This window comes from Triturus cristatus, chromosome 1_1 (genome assembly GCF_964204655.1).
Source record: "Triturus cristatus chromosome 1_1, aTriCri1.1, whole genome shotgun sequence".
In the NCBI taxonomy this organism is placed as follows: Eukaryota; Metazoa; Chordata; class Amphibia; order Caudata; family Salamandridae; genus Triturus; species Triturus cristatus.
In genome coordinates, this window is record NC_140579.1 from 1,285,376,040 (window position 1) to 1,285,397,298 (window position 21,259).

Below are 21,259 nucleotides of genomic sequence, written 5' to 3' on the forward strand. Positions count from 1 at the left end.
TCAGGTTTAGCCTTCTCATCAGTTAAGGTGGATCTAGCTTCCATCTCTCGCTATAGATGAGCTTCTTGTGGCACTTCTCTGCATGCATCAAGCCTTATCAAACAATTCATGAAAGGGCTGTTCTGTGTTTTCCCTCCAGTGCAGGCACCTCCACCGGAATGGAACTTAAATGTGGTTCTTGCACAGCTCATGAAAAGGCCATTTGAACACGTTCATAAAGTTGATCTGAAATATCTCACATGGAAAGTCGCCCTTCTTCTGGCCCTCACTTCTGACAGAAGGGTGAGCGAGATCCAGGCTTTCACAATTAAGAAACCTTTCTTAAGATTTAAGGATAATGCTGTGGTTTTAAGGACCAATCCCGTGTTTATCCCTAAAGTACCTTCTCAGTTCCACCTCAATAAGCCGGTTATACTCCAGTCCTATTTTCTGCAATAATCAACTCCTGCGAAGCAAGCGGTACATACACTTGATGTCAAACACTGCCTTAAGTTTCATCTTCAAAGAACAAAGGACAACAAAGGACATTCGGAAAACTGATCGATTGCTTGTTGCTTATGGCCAAGGCAGAGAAGGGACTGTAATAACAAAAGCCACTATCGCAAGATGGATATCTGCTGCAATCCAATTCTGTCATGTCAAGGCCAACAAGCCTTTGAAAAGGATAGTAAAGGCTCACTCTATCAGAGCGGTTGGAACTTAAACAGCTCTCTTCACAGGGGTAACATTGGAAAAGATTTGTCGTGCTGCAACCTGGAGTACCACTCATACCTTCATGCAGCACTATTGCCTGGAATCCGCACCAGATGCAGCGGTGGGCCAGGCAGTACTTGGCCATCTTTTCCATTAAGGTCAGCCTCTTTCTAGCCCTTGGAAAGAGCCTTTTGTTCTCTTTATGATAATTGCAAATATTAAACTATATACATATAGGTAGGTGGGGGGGGGGTGTGTGTAAGAAATGCGTAAAGCATATCTAAGTAAGGTATACCATTGGTTACATTATCTTCCTATCTTTTTCTCTCGCTATGGCGATGTATATGGAGATGTTTGTTACATAAGTAATGTTCTATTCTTGTAACCTAAACTTTGAGTTCAATATGTGCTATTTTTCCCGCCTATCCACAACAGACAAACTGAAACAAGCATTTGCAATGCAATAGGTCTCGCATTTACGCAAGTTTGAGCTATTGACATTGCAAATGACAATGCCTTTTATTTTTTTAACATAAATAAAAGGCATTGTCATTTACAATGCCAATAGCTTAAACTCGTGTAAATGCAAGACCTATTGCATTGCAAATGCTTGTTATACCATGTCTGGCAGCATAGGCAACAAACAGGACTGTTTCACAAGCGTAACCTTAGAAATATTCACTTTCAAACGTAAGGTCTATTTTGGTTTGTACTATTGCTTCATTTTTAGTTTAAAATGTTGACGTGTTAGCGCTTGAATGCTATTAACAAAAGCATTTAGTGGCATTGTAGGATTCATAAAAACTCTGCTGTATGTTCAAGTAACCTCTTGAGCACATACACGAGCGACAGCTTGCAATCAGTCTCTGTGGGGAGTTTTAAAGACTTCTCCATCAAACCGCTAAGGGTGTCTAGCTGCAAGGAAAGAGCAACACTTTGGTCACTTACGCTTGACATTATAGCACTTCCTGCAAAGAGCCACAGAAAAGGCAACACTACCAACCAGGTACTTCCTCAGTGATGTAGCATGCTACCTGAGGCCACCTATTCAGGAAAGCGCTTCAGCGCCCGCCCGTACTGGGGCGTGAGGCGCTATATAAATGCTGCAATAAAATACGATACCATCAGCTCAATTCCAAGTGGAGATAAACACCACCCAGGCGGTGTATGTCATTCAATCCAGGCCCTCAACGCCGCTTTTAAATCCCACGTAACATTTCATTTCTTTTAGAGCCTGTACAGCAGAGTGAACCGATGCTCTAGGACTCAGAGCACAGCTTATCCTGACCCAAAGAGAAATGATACCGGTCAGGGTTACAGTAAGTCATTCGGCCGGGCTGCGGAGAGGAAACCTGCCTGAGCGAACACCAATCCGCGCCGCGTCCGGTCCATGATGAGCCAGGCTGCCAGATGTACAGAAAGGTCCAGCTGTCACCGGGTCCATAATTACAGCCAGATTGATTCGAGTCAACATGGCGTAGAATGCCAAAACCAAATCCGTGCCCTTAGGCTACAGAATTCATACAAAGAGTTAGGTGTATATATCCCATTTTCAGTCTTAAAACACGTAAAATCATGTTTTCAACCCAGAGAACAGCAATTATACAAGAAGGCGGCGAATGGGCCACCAATGACGGGCTCATTGTTGCCTCAACGCTATCTCTGTGTGATGCCCGAGGACATATATTATAATAAATACATTCTACTTTTTAAGGTAACAAAGAGGGTATTTACCAGTGAGGTGGCAGGCGAGTACTTTCTGTTTGCTTGCCTTTTGATGCCAATTTTGAGCAAAGACAGGAACTGCTGAAGCACGGAGTCGTCTTTAAATAGCTTGGCGTGTAATTTGGGTTCAGCCGACAGAGGTCTTGCCAAGGAAAGCTGGTGTCCCGAGGTCTCATGTCCTCTGTGACATTTGAGTAAACAAGAAGGGCTGGGCGAGAAGGGAGGGGGGAATGCCAGCAACAGAGGAGCCCGCGAAAGTGATCGTGATTACGATCGCTACGGAGGAAAGACACATGGCGCTGCGCGCGTGCACGTTCACGTGCACTGTAGCTTTAGGCCACGGCAGCACTTTGAAAAAGCCCAGATATAAAATGTCTCTTCGAGCCTTTGGCTCGCGAGACCTAAAAATGGATGTGACTGCTTACTATTCTGATTCAGGCATGAGAATCTATGAAAGATACCCCAATACTGGATAAGAAAATCAGTTACTTACCTGTAACTACAGTTATCCAGTATTTGTATCTTTCATAGATTCACATGTGCCCACCCTCCTCCCCATAGAGGCGGTTTCTGTTTATATATTAAGGCAATCACTTCTCTCTTGTGCTGGGAAAATCTAAAGGGAAACTGCCTCTGCTGGGAAGGTTCTAGAGGGTGCGAACAGCTGATTAGCTGCATTCAGCATTTGGTCCTTTTTTAAAAATAAAAAAAAAGGACATAGGCTATATTAGCATGGCTTAGGGCCATTATAGCCTATGGCATTTTTGGAATACTGCTTGTTTATTATACCGTGGGACTCCCATCTTGACGACAGGGAATGATTCAGGCATATGAAAGCTACAAATACTGGATGACCGTAGTTACAGGTAAGTCTATCCACAAGTGATCCCCCTTAGTAGAAGGCTCATTCTTAACATACTCTTCTCATACTAGTGTTATGAAATCTGAGCTATAGTGGCCTCTAGAGGGAGTAGGCGATCTGAGCATTTCACCTCTTTGGCTAAGGTTTAGGTTGCCTCAAATGAAGTGGATATGCTACTAATCAAATACTGTTCTTAGGCCTATGGCCTGTTTAACATGATTTACTGCTTTTTATATGTTCTGGGAATTCCCAGATTGACGACTGGGAATAAGTCAAACGTGAATATATAAAAGATTCAATTGTTCGCTAGAACTGGAGTTACAGGTAAGTAGCTAATTTCTTTTCACTCCATAAGGTGCTTTTGGAAATTTAACTGTAGTCTGTTTGCTGATATCATGTGCCTGGAAACTGTAGTACAAGTGATTCATTGCTTTATAAGTGAAAATAAAGGACTACTCACTTCTGGTGTTTCATTGATTAAACTCTTTTCCGGACTCAGACTGGATCCAGAATATTTTCCATAGATCCATATACAGCATAGTTTGATAACTCATGACATCATAGTAGAAGATGCGTTTCCCCACATAACGTGATACCGCAATGTTGCACCAGCTGTTGGTGACCTTGCTTTCTTGCTGTGGTTTCATTGATGCAGGATCTGGAGCCTCTCGGTTTTATTTTCTTTCCATATGTGTTGTTTGCTTTTCTGTTTTTAATTTAAAAAACATTGTTTGAGTGGGGGATGGAACTATTTGACCCTCCTAAGTTTTCTTGCTTTAAACCCTGCTGCAAATGTTGACAGATGGCGGGTAATGATTTGCACTTTGGGTGATTGTGGTGTGTGGACCATTTCCACAAGACCGCTCGTGGTTTCTTCTTATGCACCTGAAGATGATGGAAAGGAAAGACAAAAATAATGGCAGCTTCTATGAAGGACAAGTACTTACACCCTTGGATTTGTTCTTCATCCAGGAGACGCAAGAAATGAAAGTACGTAAGGCGGAATCTGCACATCTTAAGAAAAGGAAAACGATCCAAGGAAGGGACTTAATCTTACTCTAAACCTGTTTCAGTTATGTTGCCTTCGGGAAAGCCAGCTTTCCCTTCTGCTAATTCTTCTAGAGTACAGGTCTTGGCTTCTAACCAGCTATGCTGGAGGTCTTGGACAGCGCCACCTCTGACATCCCTTTTCAGGACCTGGTGCCCCTTGTCCTTAAGTCTACCGTGCGCCGATCAGCTGTCTTGCCCGTCCTTATCTCCCCAACACCTCGCTTCCACCCTAAAACCTGAACTCCAACCCTATGCCAGTCGATTGTCTGCCGTTGATCATGATTCCTACACCCTGCCCTGGTCCTTGTAATCTATCTCTGCAGTCCATCTAGTCTGCTCCCCAATTTGCCTGCTTCACGGGCCTGTTCAGCTCTCATCCAATGAAACCCCGAAAAACGAATTTGCCCTTCCACCCCTTTATCACCCACTCACCCTTTCCCACCACTCTCTCTACTCTGCTCCTTATCCATTTGCTTCTACTCTGTTCTTCTGCTCCGTCTATTGCCTCCGTCTACACAGCTGCACCTAACCATCATTAGTAAGCAAGTATGTTTTATAATCTAAAGAAGTAGTACACGCTACTACAGATGGGGTAATATCATTGGTGTTTATTCAATGCGTTCTCACCAAAAGTTGTTTTCTATTGATCTTTTGCTTTCCACATAGCCTTGTCCTAATGCTTACTCACTTAGAGGTCTACAGATATAAGCACTCCAAGATGGTCAAGGACCAGGGAATCTTGTAATACTGTTGCCTATATCTGCTGTTTTTTGTAAGTTTTTTTTATACGCTGCTGCCTGTACTGCAAGTCTGCCACCCTTGACATATGATTTTTGGATTGTGTGTGTGTGGTAGAGAAATTTGGTAAACCTATTGACTTTGCTAATACTTGGTAGTGTTTCTTGTGACCAACTCTAGCTTGTCAAAATTGTGCTATGAAAGAGTTCATTTTAATTATCAGTTTTATAATATAAAAACGCCAACAGAGAAGAGGAATACAATACTTAGAATCGGACTAAAATGTTGAACAGATTTGGGCTAGTGAACTACAGGTGCAAAGTCGTGTAGTTGATAAGATGTAAGGAGTGTTTTAAAATAGCCCTCCATGTAAGTTTCAGAATTGTCAGTTTCATCTTTATTGCCGAGATTTCTCAATCTAATGTGAGCAAATAATCAGGTAATTATGTGAATGCGTACAAGATAGCGATACTCAAATAGTTGTCTAAATAAGAACTGCCTATAAACCAAATCTTTCTTGTCTTTTGTAGCGGATGATCACCAGGCTCTCATATGGGATATTCAACAGATGCCACGTGCTATTGAAGACCCGATACTAGCCTATACTGCAGAAGGAGAAATTAACAATGTGCAGTGGGCCTCTACCCAGCCTGATTGGATAGCCATCTGCTACAACAACTGTTTGGAGATTTTGAGGGTGTGACATGAGTGAACCAGGCAGCTATTATTCTCTCGACCCTCTACACATATCCTTCATCATTTCCCCTATCAACAACAACAGAACTGAGATTTTATGGACCAGTATCTCATCACCTTGCTCCGCCAAAAGAAGCTTTGGACTGATTACAAGACTCAGCTGATCCAGTAAAACTTGGACCTTCTCTTGTGTCACAGGAGAACCTATTTTTAGTCTGAAATCTCAATTAAAATGTTTTATTTAGTTGTTTATGAACGTTAGTGTTACTATTAGTTTTGCAGACTGTGTATATTATTACAATGTTTCCTATCTATTCACCTCCTGAAATGCTCAGTCTAGAATAGATACATCCCTTTAGCTTTCTGAGCAGTTTGATGATACTAAATACAAATTTTAAGCTGTTTGGTGCATTTTATTAATTTACTCCAGTGTCTACAGAATTCAAAATGTATGGTTTTGTAATGTCTCAAATAGAGGCTACGTTATGAACTTAAACTCTGTAGTTACATGCACTTAGTCATTTGATCCTAACTATTAATCATAAACATTAGAACATACTTTCCTTAGCGTAGGTTCATGGATCACATACATAGACCGGCCTATTTTACTGTTTGATGGTATCGTGTTGGAGATGTGACAGAAAAATTCTGTCCGTTGTAATTTATTTCAAGTTTTCTCTATACATTGGGAAAAGCATTTAGCATCTGCTTGCCACTTTCAAATTGAAGGTGACCTAAAACTCTTGTTTTTTTGTTTAACACGTTTTATAATGCAAATGTGCCACTACAGGAGGAAAAACTGACGGTCTGGTGTGCCACTGAAGGTGGAATGCGAACTAAATGAGTCTGTAATTCGCTGACGGACACATTTAAAAAAAAAAAATTGTTTTTCCTCTCTATGGCTCTGCTGCAGGTTTTTCCTATTTTGGCGGGGGGGGGGGGGGGGGGGGGATGCTTTTCTGAGTAGTCTAACTAACTAGCCTCTGCAATTAGCGTCTTCTTTTCTCTCAAGTCATCTGCAGTTGCTAGAATTAATTTGACTTGCACGTAACCAAGCATAAATACATTGTTAGGTTATTGTTTTGCTGCATGCTAGCTGTATATGACAAGAGGTTTGGGAAATTGTCGGGCTTTATTTTGCCACATTGCTTACCATCTTCCAATACATTGTTAAGAAATGTTATCTAGATAAGTGAATCTCGACTGAGAGTGTTCTTGCTGATTTGTAGGCTTTAGAAGCTTTCTCTCCAAATGGAGAGAAACACTGGACACCGTTTTTAAATGTAAGTTTCCTTGCTCACATTGCCAGAAGCACCCTTCAGATAATAGAAATAGTAACTGCATGCTTAACTGGCAATACAACTTTGAGGAATCCTTTTAACTCCTGTGAGTGATTGCTCCAGAATGCAGGACACTAACTCGTATATGACTACTTTAATACTGTACACCAAATGTGTATGGTGAAATTGCATATGAATCTGGGGAAGGTACAATTCCCTTACATAGGATTGTTCTTCGACTACAGTGCTTTAGAATAAACAGCAACATCTTGGCATTCAAGGCCAAACACCAGCCCCTGATGACTTTTATAGCCTTCGTGGATAATTCTTCACTTGGAGCAAGAACCCTGTTTCGGGGTGAAAGGAATGGTTTTTTTTTCTCTCCAAAATCTATGTATAATCCTAAAGTTTGCTGAACTGTATTTGCTTGAATCACCTGTACATACACGTTTTTGTCTCTGAAGTTGTGCAGCTATAACAGCTAGGTTTTCAGGGAATTTTCAGATTTGGGTAATGCAAGAATGTGACCTTTAGATCCACAAATGACATTTTTTTTCATTCAAGCTACCAAATTCCTTGGAAATTGACTATCATGAACTTTTTAACGTGGGTCCTGTGCTCACTAAGCCACTGGAGTCAAGCTATCCTGGCTGAAGGGGGGTGAAACCCCGAAACCGGTCCTAGGATGCTTGATTCCGGTCCACGGAAGACATGGCTTGGCAGTTCGGGCTGGACTGTTCCCATGAGGCACAGGGTCAAGACTGATTTGCATATGGCCATGTCTGAACTGGGGTGGCGTGGTGAGCAAAATAACGATGGATTAAACCCAGATCTGTGACTGGGGGTGAATGTTTTGCCAATGTGCAACATTTCGTCCATCATCTTGTGTGTTTACCCCAGAACCTAAACCTGGCAAAAACCTGCTTCCCTGACTAGCAAAGGCAAGCTTTGTAGGAATAAATATAGCTGTGTGAAATAGATCTGAACTCAATGAAGCATTTGTATCACTTTATTTTGGAACTGTTTCTTCACAGGTGTCTCATTCTCAAGAGTCCGTAAGATCCGTCTTAACAGGTAGTGCCTGTTTGATGGATCCCAGTGATGTAACTGCAGCTTTTGGTGCTGTGCTCAGGGTTTCTCCACATCTGTGGGGTAATTGTAAAGCATATGCTTCTGGTTAGTATCCCATGCAGTATGAAACATGGAACAGGACCCTTTTTAAAATTATATTCTAAAATCATTGTCACATCTTCACTGATAAAGATGAAAACATTAAATTGCTCTCCCTATGTGTAGAGTTCTGGAATGATTTACAAGTGCAAACTTCTTATTTCATTTTAAACCGATGCCTTTGCTTTTGGCACCCTTTTTAAGAGGGCATCATCAAATTTAAAAAAAAACAATTTAAAAGTGTATTCCTCAAAGCTTTTTAAAGAAAAATTAAAGCGAACAGATAAAGTAACCCAATGTCACAATGCAATACTTTACTGTCACTTAAAGCTAGCCAAGCTGTCATTTCGTCCTCAAGGATAAGATACTGATTTGGCAGTTGAGACAACTCTGTTACTTGCTCAATGGACTGAGGATCCCTGAAGGCTCTTCTTGCTACCATTTTTGCATTATCAGGATAATTAGCAGTCTTTTGAATAAAGGATACACCATTCACCATCTTTTAGTGTGGGCTGTCCCTCTGTGTTTCCTGGTCTTTGTTTCTCTAACAGTGCTTTTGCGATTTGTGAAATGCCAGTCTTGTGAAAAATGAAATCCTAAAAGGATTCACATGTTTGTTCCTTCTGTCTTCTCGAAAATCATTCTGTCATAAGAATTTAATTTTGAAAGAGGTGGAAGGATTCTGGTTTAAGGTTAAGCAACCTTTCTCAGTCTGCTACAGGAAATGGCATTGAAGTTGCTACCTCTACTCCAGCACTTTAATAGGCCACCTCTAACCTACCCTCAAAAGAGTTGAAGAAAACAATGTTGATTTTGTTACTACTTTTTAAGATCAGTGCCAAGTCATGACTTTAAAATTCTCAGCTATGTCAAAAAAAGCCATAACTGCAGATTATTTTACCTCCTTAAATATTTGATGCCAAGTTGTTTGATCTTGAAGCACTCTGCTTGAAAAGGATGGTGTCAAAAAAGCTGGTGGGGCAGATTTCATCTTCTTTTTAAAATTTGATTAGCAAATGTCACTGATTTTGTTCCACCCAGGAAAAAAATACCAACACAAGATCTTCAAAAGACTCAACCTCAAATGTCTGTTTTTAGCAGGTTCAATATTATTCTGGCTATTAAGTTTACACCGAACAAGTGTACGCAACTTGAGAAGGGGAGTAGATGCTTATTCTTCACGGGATCAAACGCCTTCTAGGCTACCTCCTAGTCCAAAAAGGGAAGCAACCTCTGGCTCATCATGGAGGTTATGGTATCCTGGTCTCCATCGATAGTGTCTCCAGAGAATGATCTCGCCACTTTTCAGGAAGTTCTGACCAGGAAAGCCATGACTCTGTATAATATTTCATGTTCAACAGTTCACATAATCGGCAATATTTGACACTACAAAGCTGACTTAGCATCTGATAACATTTAGCTTTAGGCTTCTTGGGACCAGCAATTAAAATATTACTTTCTGCCAAGATAAAACAGACCCTGCTAATTTAAAAAAGTCATCCCTCAGAATAGATCCACTATTTATCAGATTGCGAAGTGTACTTGATTGTAGTTCTGCTTCAAGCAAAATGTTCCTGGTGTCTAAATCATTCGGAAGAACCAACTGCCAACATCTTGGACTGTGGAAAGTTCACCATTAACATAATGGCAAAGGAGAAAGTATCCAAGTCTCTAGTTCTTTTCTTGGGTAGAAGAAAGGTTCAACAATAATTTGGGCAAATTTTAGACCTAAATGCAATGAAGCAGCCATCTGACTTCAAATCAGTCTCGAGAGACATTGACAGGGCCTGTCTGTAGGGAGTTCCAAACAACATAGCATGTGTTTATTCTAGAGACTTGCGTAATGGCAGTGTATCTTCCATGTGTTAAGCAGAGTAATATTAGACATTTGCACATGTGCCATATGCAGTGAAACTCTTTATCAGATCTTGAATTGTGTGGACGGCCTACTAGTCTTTTTGCAAAAACCAAACCTAAGGAATAACGGAGAGAAACCAAGGAGAATGAAAGTTTCTGTTCCCCTGAGATGCCAGAGATGGCCATCACGCAGAGGCTGCTCGCAGCAAAAATTATAATTGCCTCAGGTTGTCTCACTAATGTTGGTTCATGGACTTAGTTTACCAGGCTCTAGGCAATTGCTTTTAAGACCAGATGTCCTGGCCTGAGCGCAAAGCAAAATTCTGTACCACAGCCTCTGAGCTTGGGATCTTAACTACTAAGATCCCCCAGTAAGACCTTCACAATTTATTACCAGACTTCATGAACGTTCTGAAATATAGAAAGCATCCTTCTACTAGATCTTTGCATACATTTAAGTAGAAGGTCAGCTTTGCATGTTTGTGAAGAACCATCAATCCCTTGGCCTGTGGAAATGGTATTGCTTTATTAACCAAGTGTCACGGTGTTCTCAATCTACCATCTTCTTTGTCCCAGTGATAAAGCAGTAGTCTGAATTTCTCCCCACAACTGCTAAGGAGCTGTACTGTCAAAGATTGTGTGACCTCCTTCTGAACTCGTGCACAACTTCAATGTGTAGTATCTTTTGAGTAGCTTTTCTGCTGACCATCTAATCAGTGAGTAGGATTGGATAGAATACTGGGCTGTAATGAGACCTAAACGTTATTCCATACCACTAAAGTTGCTGTGAAAGCCGATTTAAGGCTTCCTAGATATTATTTCTTTGTAAATCAAAGTATTTTGCTTCTACCCTTTATCCAAATATCTGTGATATGAAGTGGATTGTCTGTTATTATATAGACAATACAAAGCAGAGCAGAGACGAAATGACCACATCCAGCCAGGTAATAGGTAGCCAACTTGATTGAAACCTGTACTGTGGCTTTTTTTCCAACAAGTCTGTTAAGACAGCAATAGGACTATCCTGTACAGCCCTTAACTAGAATGCCCCCATTGCTGAGAATTGTGGAGCACCTCCCTGCTGTTTAATACATTTGCTTGACACTTCTACCTACACACCACCCATAGCTCACATCCATAAGTAGACAAAGCTTTTCTACAAAACCCATTTACTAGAGGCTAGGCACATTTTTACTATCCACCATTTCCAGACTCCTATTTTTTTGTCTTCTTGTAGAATTCACTAACAAACTACCCAAGTCCCTGAAAAAAAAGGATAATGATTAAGTAGATGGTCTGTTTTTAAGATCATACTGCATAGTATAAGCTTAGAAAAACTGGTTGTCACAGCTTGGATGAAATGTTAGCCTGGCTGACTTCGAGTGGTACTGAGGTCTTGTACTCTGAAGCTATACTACCTACTTGCTGAAATTCTTTCACATTTTCTGTTTTAAAATGGGACACTGAACGTTTCAGAGGCTTGTACCTCTAAATTTCCTTTACATTTTAATGAGATATCTTTACAAGAAGCTTCTTTATATCGGTGTGTTATTAAAAAAAAGTATAAACACCTGACATTTTTCTAGGTTTCGAATTCAGTGATTATTTCTATGGATGGTAAACTATGATTACCAGTGATTTGCTTGTTAAGTCATTCAGAATGATGAGTGTGAAGTTAGCAATTCAGTTGCCGGCGCATATGTCCTGCACCCCAACTGTATTTTCCTTCTTATAGAGATTAACAAAATCTGAAATCCTAGGAGACTTTAAGGAAATGGGACAGCCTTCGTTGGAGTTGACGGTTTTAAATGGCATGTTCCGTGTTTGTTATAACTATTTCAGTGGCTGCACTGAAGTGAGACTAAATCTACCCTCTTGTGTCATAAGAGGTATATTGATAATTACATTGTCATGATAACCTGAAAACTTTACATTTAGCAACCTTGCACATATTTACAAATGACAATTGAGTGGACGCCCTCTTTCCCAAGTCCGATCGTAACAGTGTAATCAAAGAATGATCAAAACTGCCCAGTCTTGCATATTATTGTTTAAAGACTGCATTGCATGAGTCATTTTAAGGAGACTTTTCCCCGGTAGATGGACTACCTGGGTTGTTATGGCAAAAGTTGTACAATATATTTCAAAGTACTGATGCATTTCAATGTATAGATGTATTATATAACATGGTAGACTAGAAATGATGTGTGTTCTGTTTGCAGGTTTTTCACAATTTTTTATTTTGTTTTTAAAGTTATTTTAATGAAGTTTTTGAAGCTGATGTTTTTGAAAAGTAGGTTAAATGGATTATTGTGTTTATTTTGTGGTTTCTTGCCAAATGTTTGTTTAATGAACAAGAAAATGGTGGTGAAGATGTATTTTGTTTCTCATAGCAGTAGTCTTGGTTATACCTCATTGATGCCTCAGGAGCATATGACTAGAAAGTGACCTCCTGAATGCTGTCCTAATAATCAAATGAGTCTAACTGCAATTTTCAAATATTTGAGTTCCGCTTACCGTGTTTGAAAATAGTTTTTTGTGAAAATCTACTTGGATTTGGCTATTTCAAGCATCAGAACGTTATGGCAATAGATATTTATTTTTCTTGTGAATGTTATGTGCTGCCATGGTACGAATCCTTGGTATAATGACACTTGAAAAACAAAAAAAAACAGTCCATCCATGTTTGCTCGCCATCTGCTCAACCAGTGACTGGATGGACTTATGGATCTAGATCCACAGGCAATAGTAGTTTGTTTTCACTGCAAGTTGAGTGCTTGGGTATTTGGCACTACTTTCTGTTGCTTTATAAAACATATTATTAAGTAAAGTTCGCTTTACTTCCAAGTCAAAGGTTTTGATCTGGGCCTTGTTCCTGCTGTCTCTCTGCTCTTTGAAGTGTCTCTTTAGGCAACACTATTTTGGTTGCTAAATTTCATGAATAAGGATAGTTCTGCCTCGGGCACAACAAGGTATACCTTTCTTCTGACAGTGTTTCGGGGAAGTATCTGCTAAACTCTCTCATCAATGGATTTTGGTTTCTTCCGAAGGAAGAATGCTTGTCAATGTTTAAAAAAAATAATAATAATAATAATTCAGAAAGCTAAGGGGTTTGTTGTATGCTTTGAGATTTGGAGGTAACTTAATGCCAATATTCGTTATTGTTTGTTGTTGTTGTTGACCTTTTCTCTTGTGCCACCCCTAAAGGTTATCTGGACCACATTTTCATCAGTGATTAATAACTATCTACCTTCTGTATCCGTGAATAGCACCGCGCTATCACTTACCACCTCAAAGATGAGATATTTTATTGTTGCTGATATCTTCTCAAGAGTACTGATGATGAGGTTTTTAATGCTGAAGGGACAAAAAGAGAAAGCCATTTGTACAAGGCACAAAATATTGAAGGGACCACCTGCCACAGTTACAGCGAAGATTTTTAATTCTCATTACAAGAAGTAGCCCCAATTAGTGGTATACATTTAGCTCAACTTAAAGTTCTAGCATGTTCTCCACCTAAAGCTTCACCTTTTGATGATTTAAATAGGTTACATGCACTGAATTTATTCGTTTACCTTCTGTTGACTTAAATAGGTAACATGTAGTAATTTAATGCATCATTTTTTCTTCATATGTGTACATATCAAACAATACAAAGCTGTACCTTTTCATTTGTTTTTCAGCTTGTCCGTTGCATTTGTTTGTTTTCTTAACCACCTGTTTTATTTTATCACAACACCAGCAGTTCTCCTTTGGCTGACACTTGTTGCCGGTATTTGTATAAATCAATTTGTGGTATGCTATGTCTTTTCATTTAATTAAATCAATTTATAGCGTTGGATGCACTTTCTTTGTGTGAGCTTTTATTGGTGTTTAACAGTTTTTGGTAGTATCGCAGACGTCCTGATTTGACTGGCACTTGCTCACGAAATTCACCTAAATCAATTAGCAGTTATGCTCTCTGCCTTTCCATTTGTTTATTAAATCAGTTAAGAGTAGTTTAAGAGCTTTCTGCTGTAATATGACCTCTCATTAACAGTTTAAAAACATTGTGTTGGCACAGATGAACTACTTATTTGATTGGCTTTTGCTTTCTTAATTTATATAAATCAATTGATACTGTGCTAGATAAGTTCTGATTTCTTTACTGGATTGATTTGGTAGTATTATATTGTAGTACTGTGTACTATCATCATTGATAGTCATGGACTTAGAATATTCCTATCTTTGTGTGGGGTTCCCGAAACACTACAAATCCACATATTGGAATCTGATGTACATTTAAAAAAGGTGAAGTAGGACATGCACATATGCAGTTGCAACCAGTATAGTATATGCAGACTAATTTTCTTCCAATTTAAAATTCCACTCGTAAAACAGCATTACAGCATATTATACTCTGTGCTACGTAGATAAACCCAAGGTCAACCGTATAAAGTTAAACGGAGGAAAAAGGTAGCCTGGTAAGCAGAATGAAAAAAGAACCGCTGATAACTTCCATATGCACTGTACTAGTAGGTGCCTGCCTCCTTATGTTCCTATATCATGCTGAGTGTGTTTTTGAACACTAAGGGTGTTTGTCACCCTATTTTGGGAGGAATTTTCGTCAACTTGCATGTTTGGCATTTAATTGACATGTTTTCAAAGCGTTGCCACTATTTTTTAGTCATTTGAACGGGAATTGTGTGGCAGTGCCTTCACGATTTGTATTTTGGTTGCTGCCTTATGAGTCCTAAATTAATGGTCAAAGGTTACTACAGGTGGGTCTAGACCTCGTGTGGTTACAGTGTGGCCAGTGGTGAATGTGTCCAGATGTCCAGCATGGGGAGCGTGTGAGCACCACATGTGCTAGGACCTGATTAGCAATGTTATCCTAACTCATGTTGCATCTGACTTAATGGTGTTTCTTTAGGAGCGCACGTACCCCCTCCGGCCACGTGTGCTTTATTGGGGCAATCTCCTCTGACCATTGTAATGTTCCTGTGTCTATCTGTAGGCACCCTCCCACCTGTGACCTATCAGTCAGCAAAGCCTAGGTCTCAGGGCCTGCCTAACTGCATATTTGCAAATTGAGGTTGATATAGAGTACACAGCAGGCGAATCTGTTAATAGAGACAATATTTCATTTTCAACGATGTATGCCTCATTTTCCATATTCACATCCCCCCCTAGTTGTACTTGGGTCCTGTTGTTCTTTAAGATCGCTATTGACAACTACTACTTTCCTATTTTCTTACATTCTACCCAATTTGAGGACTGTGTTTTTACAGGCTCACCCTAATTGTCTAACCCCGCATACCAATCTAAACGCAATGAGAACTAGCAACAGTGATTCACATTACCTGGATATCAGTCATGGGAGCCAGGAGAACCAGTTCAAAAGTAACCCCTGCTCAGGGGCACCTCTCTCTTCATGCATGCTTTTTTGCAGATTATGCCGTGCTTGGATAGCACGTGTCAATGCTCCATTGTCGATGTCGTTCCCTGGGATGAGCGTGCAGCAGGTGGCGATGATCTTGGCACAGACTACTCCCTCAATGGATTTCATTAAGACCAGCACATAACTGCTGCATTACCATGAGGCAGACAGCTCACATTTCTTTCTTGATTGAATTGAGGCTGAATTCAGTGCTGTTAATCAATTTGAGAATTTCCCCCCAGGTGATCTGGAGCCAGCAGGCATTAGCTTTTGTCTGTAAGGTGAAGAAGGGTATTGACCTCCCTACCCCCAGCTGTGCTTCTGTGAACAGCCTAAATTCTTCTGGAATGCATTTGAACTGAACCCAGCCAAAATAGTCCACCGCTCTACTTATACGGTCTTGGTCAGCAAGGTGGTCTTTTTCTTTAACAGGTGCTGGTACAAATCTGTTAGCTCGTCTCTAGGAATGACCAGGGTCTGTGTGTGCACAGTTGCCAGGAAACACAAACCTCTCCACCCAGTTACCAGCTGAGTATAGGCATGCTCACCGCATGCCAATAAAAATCCATAAGTGTTGAGATGCCCCATTGGCATATCCAGAATATATAAAATCACTCCGCAGTTAGCATTCGTGCCCACTGAAAGTGTTCCTTTTCCTCTGAAACATAAGGAATACAGTGTACATTTCTGTACAATCAAGGGTTGACCTGACCATTCCCTTCTAACAAAGTGTATCCACCCACCTCTGTGTCCCATATTTCCTGATATAGGTTAGCCATACTTTAATAAAAACCCTCCCCCCCCCCATGCAGCCCATTTCTATTTTTTATCCTCGAGCTGGATGGCCCTACACAGGAATTCCGTGTCGGGATACCACTTAGTCTGTACAGGGCGGTCTTCTTAAACAACACGAGCCACTCTGTCCACAGGTGAGCGCTGGAGTAGGCGTATTTGTGCACTAAGTTGAGGGTTTGCCTACTTCAAAAAATCTTTTCTCGAGATAATCTTGGGGCCATGTGGTACCCTTCCTATGCATCCTGTACAGCTTGGTTTGGATATCGGGACGTTCAGTGAGGATGTAGGCACCTGGACACCCAGCTTGCCACTTGCCTGTGGCCTCCAGTGCCTGTATGTTCCAAACTGAACCAGTGACACTGCAGCTGCCTGGGTTTTGTCAACCGGCTTTTTCCACTCACTGTTCTTCCTGCCAACAGAAGCCCTGGCACACTTCAGGACCTACTTAATGCAGGCCGCAGGGTGACCGCCCAGCTGGTGCGCCAAATGCAAGCCCAGCTGTGCCTTTCCACACCTGGACCTCACCCAGTGCCACGACCCCTGGCCCTCCCACCCCGAAGATACACCATCACCGAGCACTACACCCTTGATGCCGTAACAAACACTGTCACCGTGCCAACCCACGCTTCATGGTAGGCCCTTTAACCTGGTAACAAAAATACCAACTTGCTTGCGCCCTTCTCAACACACACTATGCAAACATTCCACTTAATTATGGGACCTCATTGTCCCTTTTGCGCCTGACATGGTCTTCCTGACTGAGACCTGGCTGCTCAACTGTATGAGCTGCCTCGGATTGACCCAGTTGGTCCACAACCCTACACAAACGCTGGACCCAATTTTCACCTCCAGCAACCGTATCAAATACAGCCATGTCGCGGCTCTCACATGGACCGTTCACTCCATCGTCTATTTCAGCATCTCCAGCCCCTGCATCGCCACTCTCAAGATGACCAACGCCCCCACCATAGGTGGAATAAAATCTCAGACCAGCAGGGCGAACGCCCTCAGCAACTCCAGCACGTCTACTGCCACCAACCTCGAACAGGAAGTGAAAGTTCAACGCCTGGATCACCAATTGCACAGCTCACATCGTCCATATCAAGAGCAACATCCAGAGAAAATCCTCCAAAAAAGGCCAGCTGTTACACCTAAGAACTCTGAACAGTGAAACGAGACAGCAAATGGTTGGAGAAGAGATGGCGCACCAGCAAGGACACCTCTGACAGGGCAGCTTCAAGACCTCCCTCAACCTCTATCACCATCTGCTGAGAGCAACAAAGAAGGCAGCCCTTGCTGCACGCATGGAAACCAGCATCAACACCAAGGAACTTTTCAACATAGTTAAGTAATTCTTCAATCCAGCTGCCAGTGAAAACATCACACCCCCACAGGAGCTGTGCGACAACCTCGCTCACTTCCATGACAAGATTGCAACCATATACAGAAACTTCGAACCCCAACCTACACCTATGGACTTCCTTGACAGATACACCACCACTGTAACTGGCACAAACCACTCACTGACCACCACCTCCACCATGCAATTTATCTTCCTAGGATTTCCCTCAGACCCATGCCTGCACCACATCTTCAACCTCGGAAACCAAAGGATCGGCCAGGAAGTCCCAGCTAGATTTAGGATCTGCGACTTTCCAACGCTAACTTTAAAGCCGGATACATCGCCAAAGACCTCCAACTCCCTCAAAAACGCCGGAACCGACCTCTCGGGAGTCTCTAGTGAGGCCAATATGTTGTCTGCATACAGGCTTATGGCGTGTCTTTACCCACCAAATGGTATGCCACTGATGTACGGGTTTTCCCGTACCCTCTGCACCAACGGCTCGATGTATAAGGCGAACAGGAGGGGCGACAGTGGGCATCCTTGCCTGGTACTCCGCTGAATGGAGAAGGGATAAGACGAGATCCCATTGACTCTAATGGAAGCGGTGGGGGAGCTATAGCAGCTCACTATCCATGCTCTAAAGCGTTCCCCTAGTCTGAAATGGGCCTACGTGCGCTCTAGAAAACTCCAGTCGACCCGATCGAACACTTTCTCTGCGTCAACTGTCAACAGCAGGGCGTTCATATTCGTGCAGTGAGCCTTGTCTATTAAGTGGAGGATCCGTTTCGTGTTATCCCCTCCTTGCCGATTTTTGGATAAATCCCACTTGGTCCGGGTCTATAATTCCGGGCATCATCAGACCCAGTCTCGCCGCCAGGATGCCTGTGAGCAATTTGAGATCTACATTCAGTAGGGACACCGGGCGATAAGAGCTACATTTCGTCTTGTCCTTCCCTGGCTTAGGGAAGACCACAATAGATGCTGCCAACATATTAGTGGGGATTGGGCCCGGCCCCGCCAATGAATTAAACAATCGCGTCGGGATCGGTCCAAGCAGAGGACAAAAGGATTTGTAAAAATCCGCAGAGAAGCCATCTGGCCCCGGCGACTTAAGTGATTTGAGATATGCAATCGCCCCATCACCTCCTCAATCCAAATCTGGGCATCCAGCAGCTCTGCCTGTTCTTTAACTAGCGCAGACGTGTACCCCGTGCAAGTAGGCTGTCATCAGACTTTCCGATTTATTCTCCCTGGCGTATAGGTCTTTGTAGAAGTCCCTAAATGCTTGCGCTATGTCTTCGTCTTCCGTGAGCCCCTCCCCCTTGTCATTCTCTATCATCTTCACCCTCATCTGTTGTTTCCGTGCTCTAAGTTTACCTGCCAGCATGCGTCCCGTTCTATCCCCACCGCTGTAGTAGGAGTGTTTTAGTCTCGGTGCCGTATACTCGGCCCTGTCGAGGTCCAGCCCTGCCAGTTGGGCCTGTGCTGCTTTCAGCTGCCGCCAGACCTTGGGCACCCCTGCCCGGCTATGCACCCGTTCTAGCTCCAGTACCTGTGCTGAGAGATCTGCTCTCTTTTCCTTACGTTCTTTAGCTTCCGCCGCTGAAATTGCAATAAATTCCCCTCTCACTACCACTTTCAGGGTTCCCCATAATGAAGCTAGTGAAATATCTGGAGAGTCGTTTACTTCAAGGTACCCTTTGATGCACTTAGTGAGCTGCATCTTCACCACTTCTTTGTGGAGCATAGTTTCCCTCAGCCTCCAACCACCCTGCGTTTTCAGGTGCGGCGGCAACTGAAGAAAGACGTCACTGCATCATGATCAGACAGTGCCGCCGGAAAAATGTCAACCTCCCACACCATCTTGCTGATCTCTACCGTACCCAGTATATGATCCAGGCGTGCATATGTCTTATGTGTGAAAATAATACGAAAATTGTGCTGTATGAGGATGCTTCCCTCCACAGGTCCACCAAGCCCATGGAATGGAGCCACTCTCTGCCCTCCAGCTAACTCTCCTGTCTGTGAGTATCGATTTACCTGTCCTGTCTATTGTCTCATCCATAACTATGTTCAGATCTCCCCCAATGATCATCTTACGTTCCTGCCTGTGCATGCCCTCTGTGAGGGCTGATCTCCGAAAGGTCTCACCTGTGTTAGGTGCGTATGTGGAACCTATCACTAAGGTGTGTCCCCAGATCTGGAGTACATGAGCCAAGAGTCTTCCTTTGATCTTGGCCACCTTTTTCCCCCCTTGTCCCCCTGAACCATTTAGCCACCAAGATACCCACCCTGCTTTTTTATCCGGGGTGGACAAAAAGAACTGTTGTGGGAAGACTCTGGACCTCAATCTATGCCAGTCTTGGAGAGGAGGTGCGTTTCTTGGAGGAGGCACACATCCGCCTCTGAGTGTTCCAGATAGGATGGATCACCGTTTAATGAGATCATTAAGGGCTCTCACGTTGAGAGTGGGAATTTTCATTTAGGAACGGGACATGTCTCAGTGTGGGGGGTGTACCCTCTCTGGCTTGTCTCTAATTCCCTGTGTTCTCCCCTCCCCCTTGTTGCCCCTCCGGTGTCCAATCCCCGGTGCTTACAGACTATCCCTTTGGCGCCAACAACCTGCATAACAGTGTCCCACCCTCCCGCACTAACCCCAACTGTAAATCCAGTTGAACCCCATAATGTCCAGGGCACGCCGAACCGGTTCGCGTGCCCTTGGTGTCCAAAAAGGTCGTGAGCATCATGTGGCCAAATCTCCGACCCTCCATGCTCCCGTCAGGTGACTCCGCCCTCCACCCAACCCTGCTTATGCCACTTATCTCTTCCTCAATCCTTCAGGACATCCTCGTGGGGGGGATGTCCCCCGAGACAGCGTCTCTAGCACCAATTGCCTTTCTTGCGCCATAGTCATGGGATCGGGTCTCTTCGCTCGCTCTGAGCTTCTCCTGCCGGTGACCTTGTGCCAGCAATCTCTGGGGGTCTTGATCTGTCTGGTCTCCATCTCCTCTTGGTGGGGATTCTCGATGCCCAGCACCCGGCAAGTGTCCTGCATTGACCGGAGTTGGTGCAGTTTGCCCTGCCACTTTAAGATGAGCCGAAATCGATGTCACCATGAGTACGGTATTCCTTGGTTCTGGAGGTGCGCTTTTGGAGAGTGATTAGAGCTAGATCTTGGTATAGGGCGATGGGGTGATCTTGGTATCTTATGGGTTGCTTATCCCTGGCTGCTCATAGTATGTGCTCCTTTAGTTGAAAGTCCGGGATGTAAGCCAGGATATCCAATGGGGGTGCCGGTGCTTGCCACGGGAGACCCACTCTGTGTGCCCTATCTATTTTATTGTCAAAGTCCGGTGGGACATCTAGTACACTCCAGAAGAGGCCTTGTAGGTATTGCGTAACGTCTGGCCCTTCTTCTTTAAGTGGTACCCCCTTAACTCAAATGTTATTTCGGCAAGAGCGATTCTCTAGGTTTTCTGTGTGGGCCTGGAGGTCTATCTGTTGATCCTTGAGCCGGAGAATCTCTTGCCGATGGTGTTCTACCGCCTGTTCCCAAGCTTGTTCCTGATCTTCAATGGAGGCCACCCGTTCACCCACGGCGTCAATGTCCTGCCGCACCTCCTTTATCT

The 21,259-nt window shown here is 43.0% G+C and overlaps 1 protein-coding gene across 1 annotated transcript in view; it reads left to right on the forward strand.

Annotated features, from left to right (window-relative positions):
• The window catches only part of LOC146871970 (DDB1- and CUL4-associated factor 7), a 559,819-nt gene extending 551,105 nt beyond the window's left edge, over positions 1–8,714 (forward strand). Inside the window, exon 7 of the mRNA XM_085652619.1 lies at positions 5,599–8,714. Coding sequence (XP_085508745.1) covers positions 5,599–5,771 — 173 coding nt within the window. The 3' untranslated portion in view covers positions 5,772–8,714. The remainder of the gene's footprint in view (positions 1–5,598) is intronic.
• Positions 8,715–21,259: the final 12,545 nt, after the last annotated feature.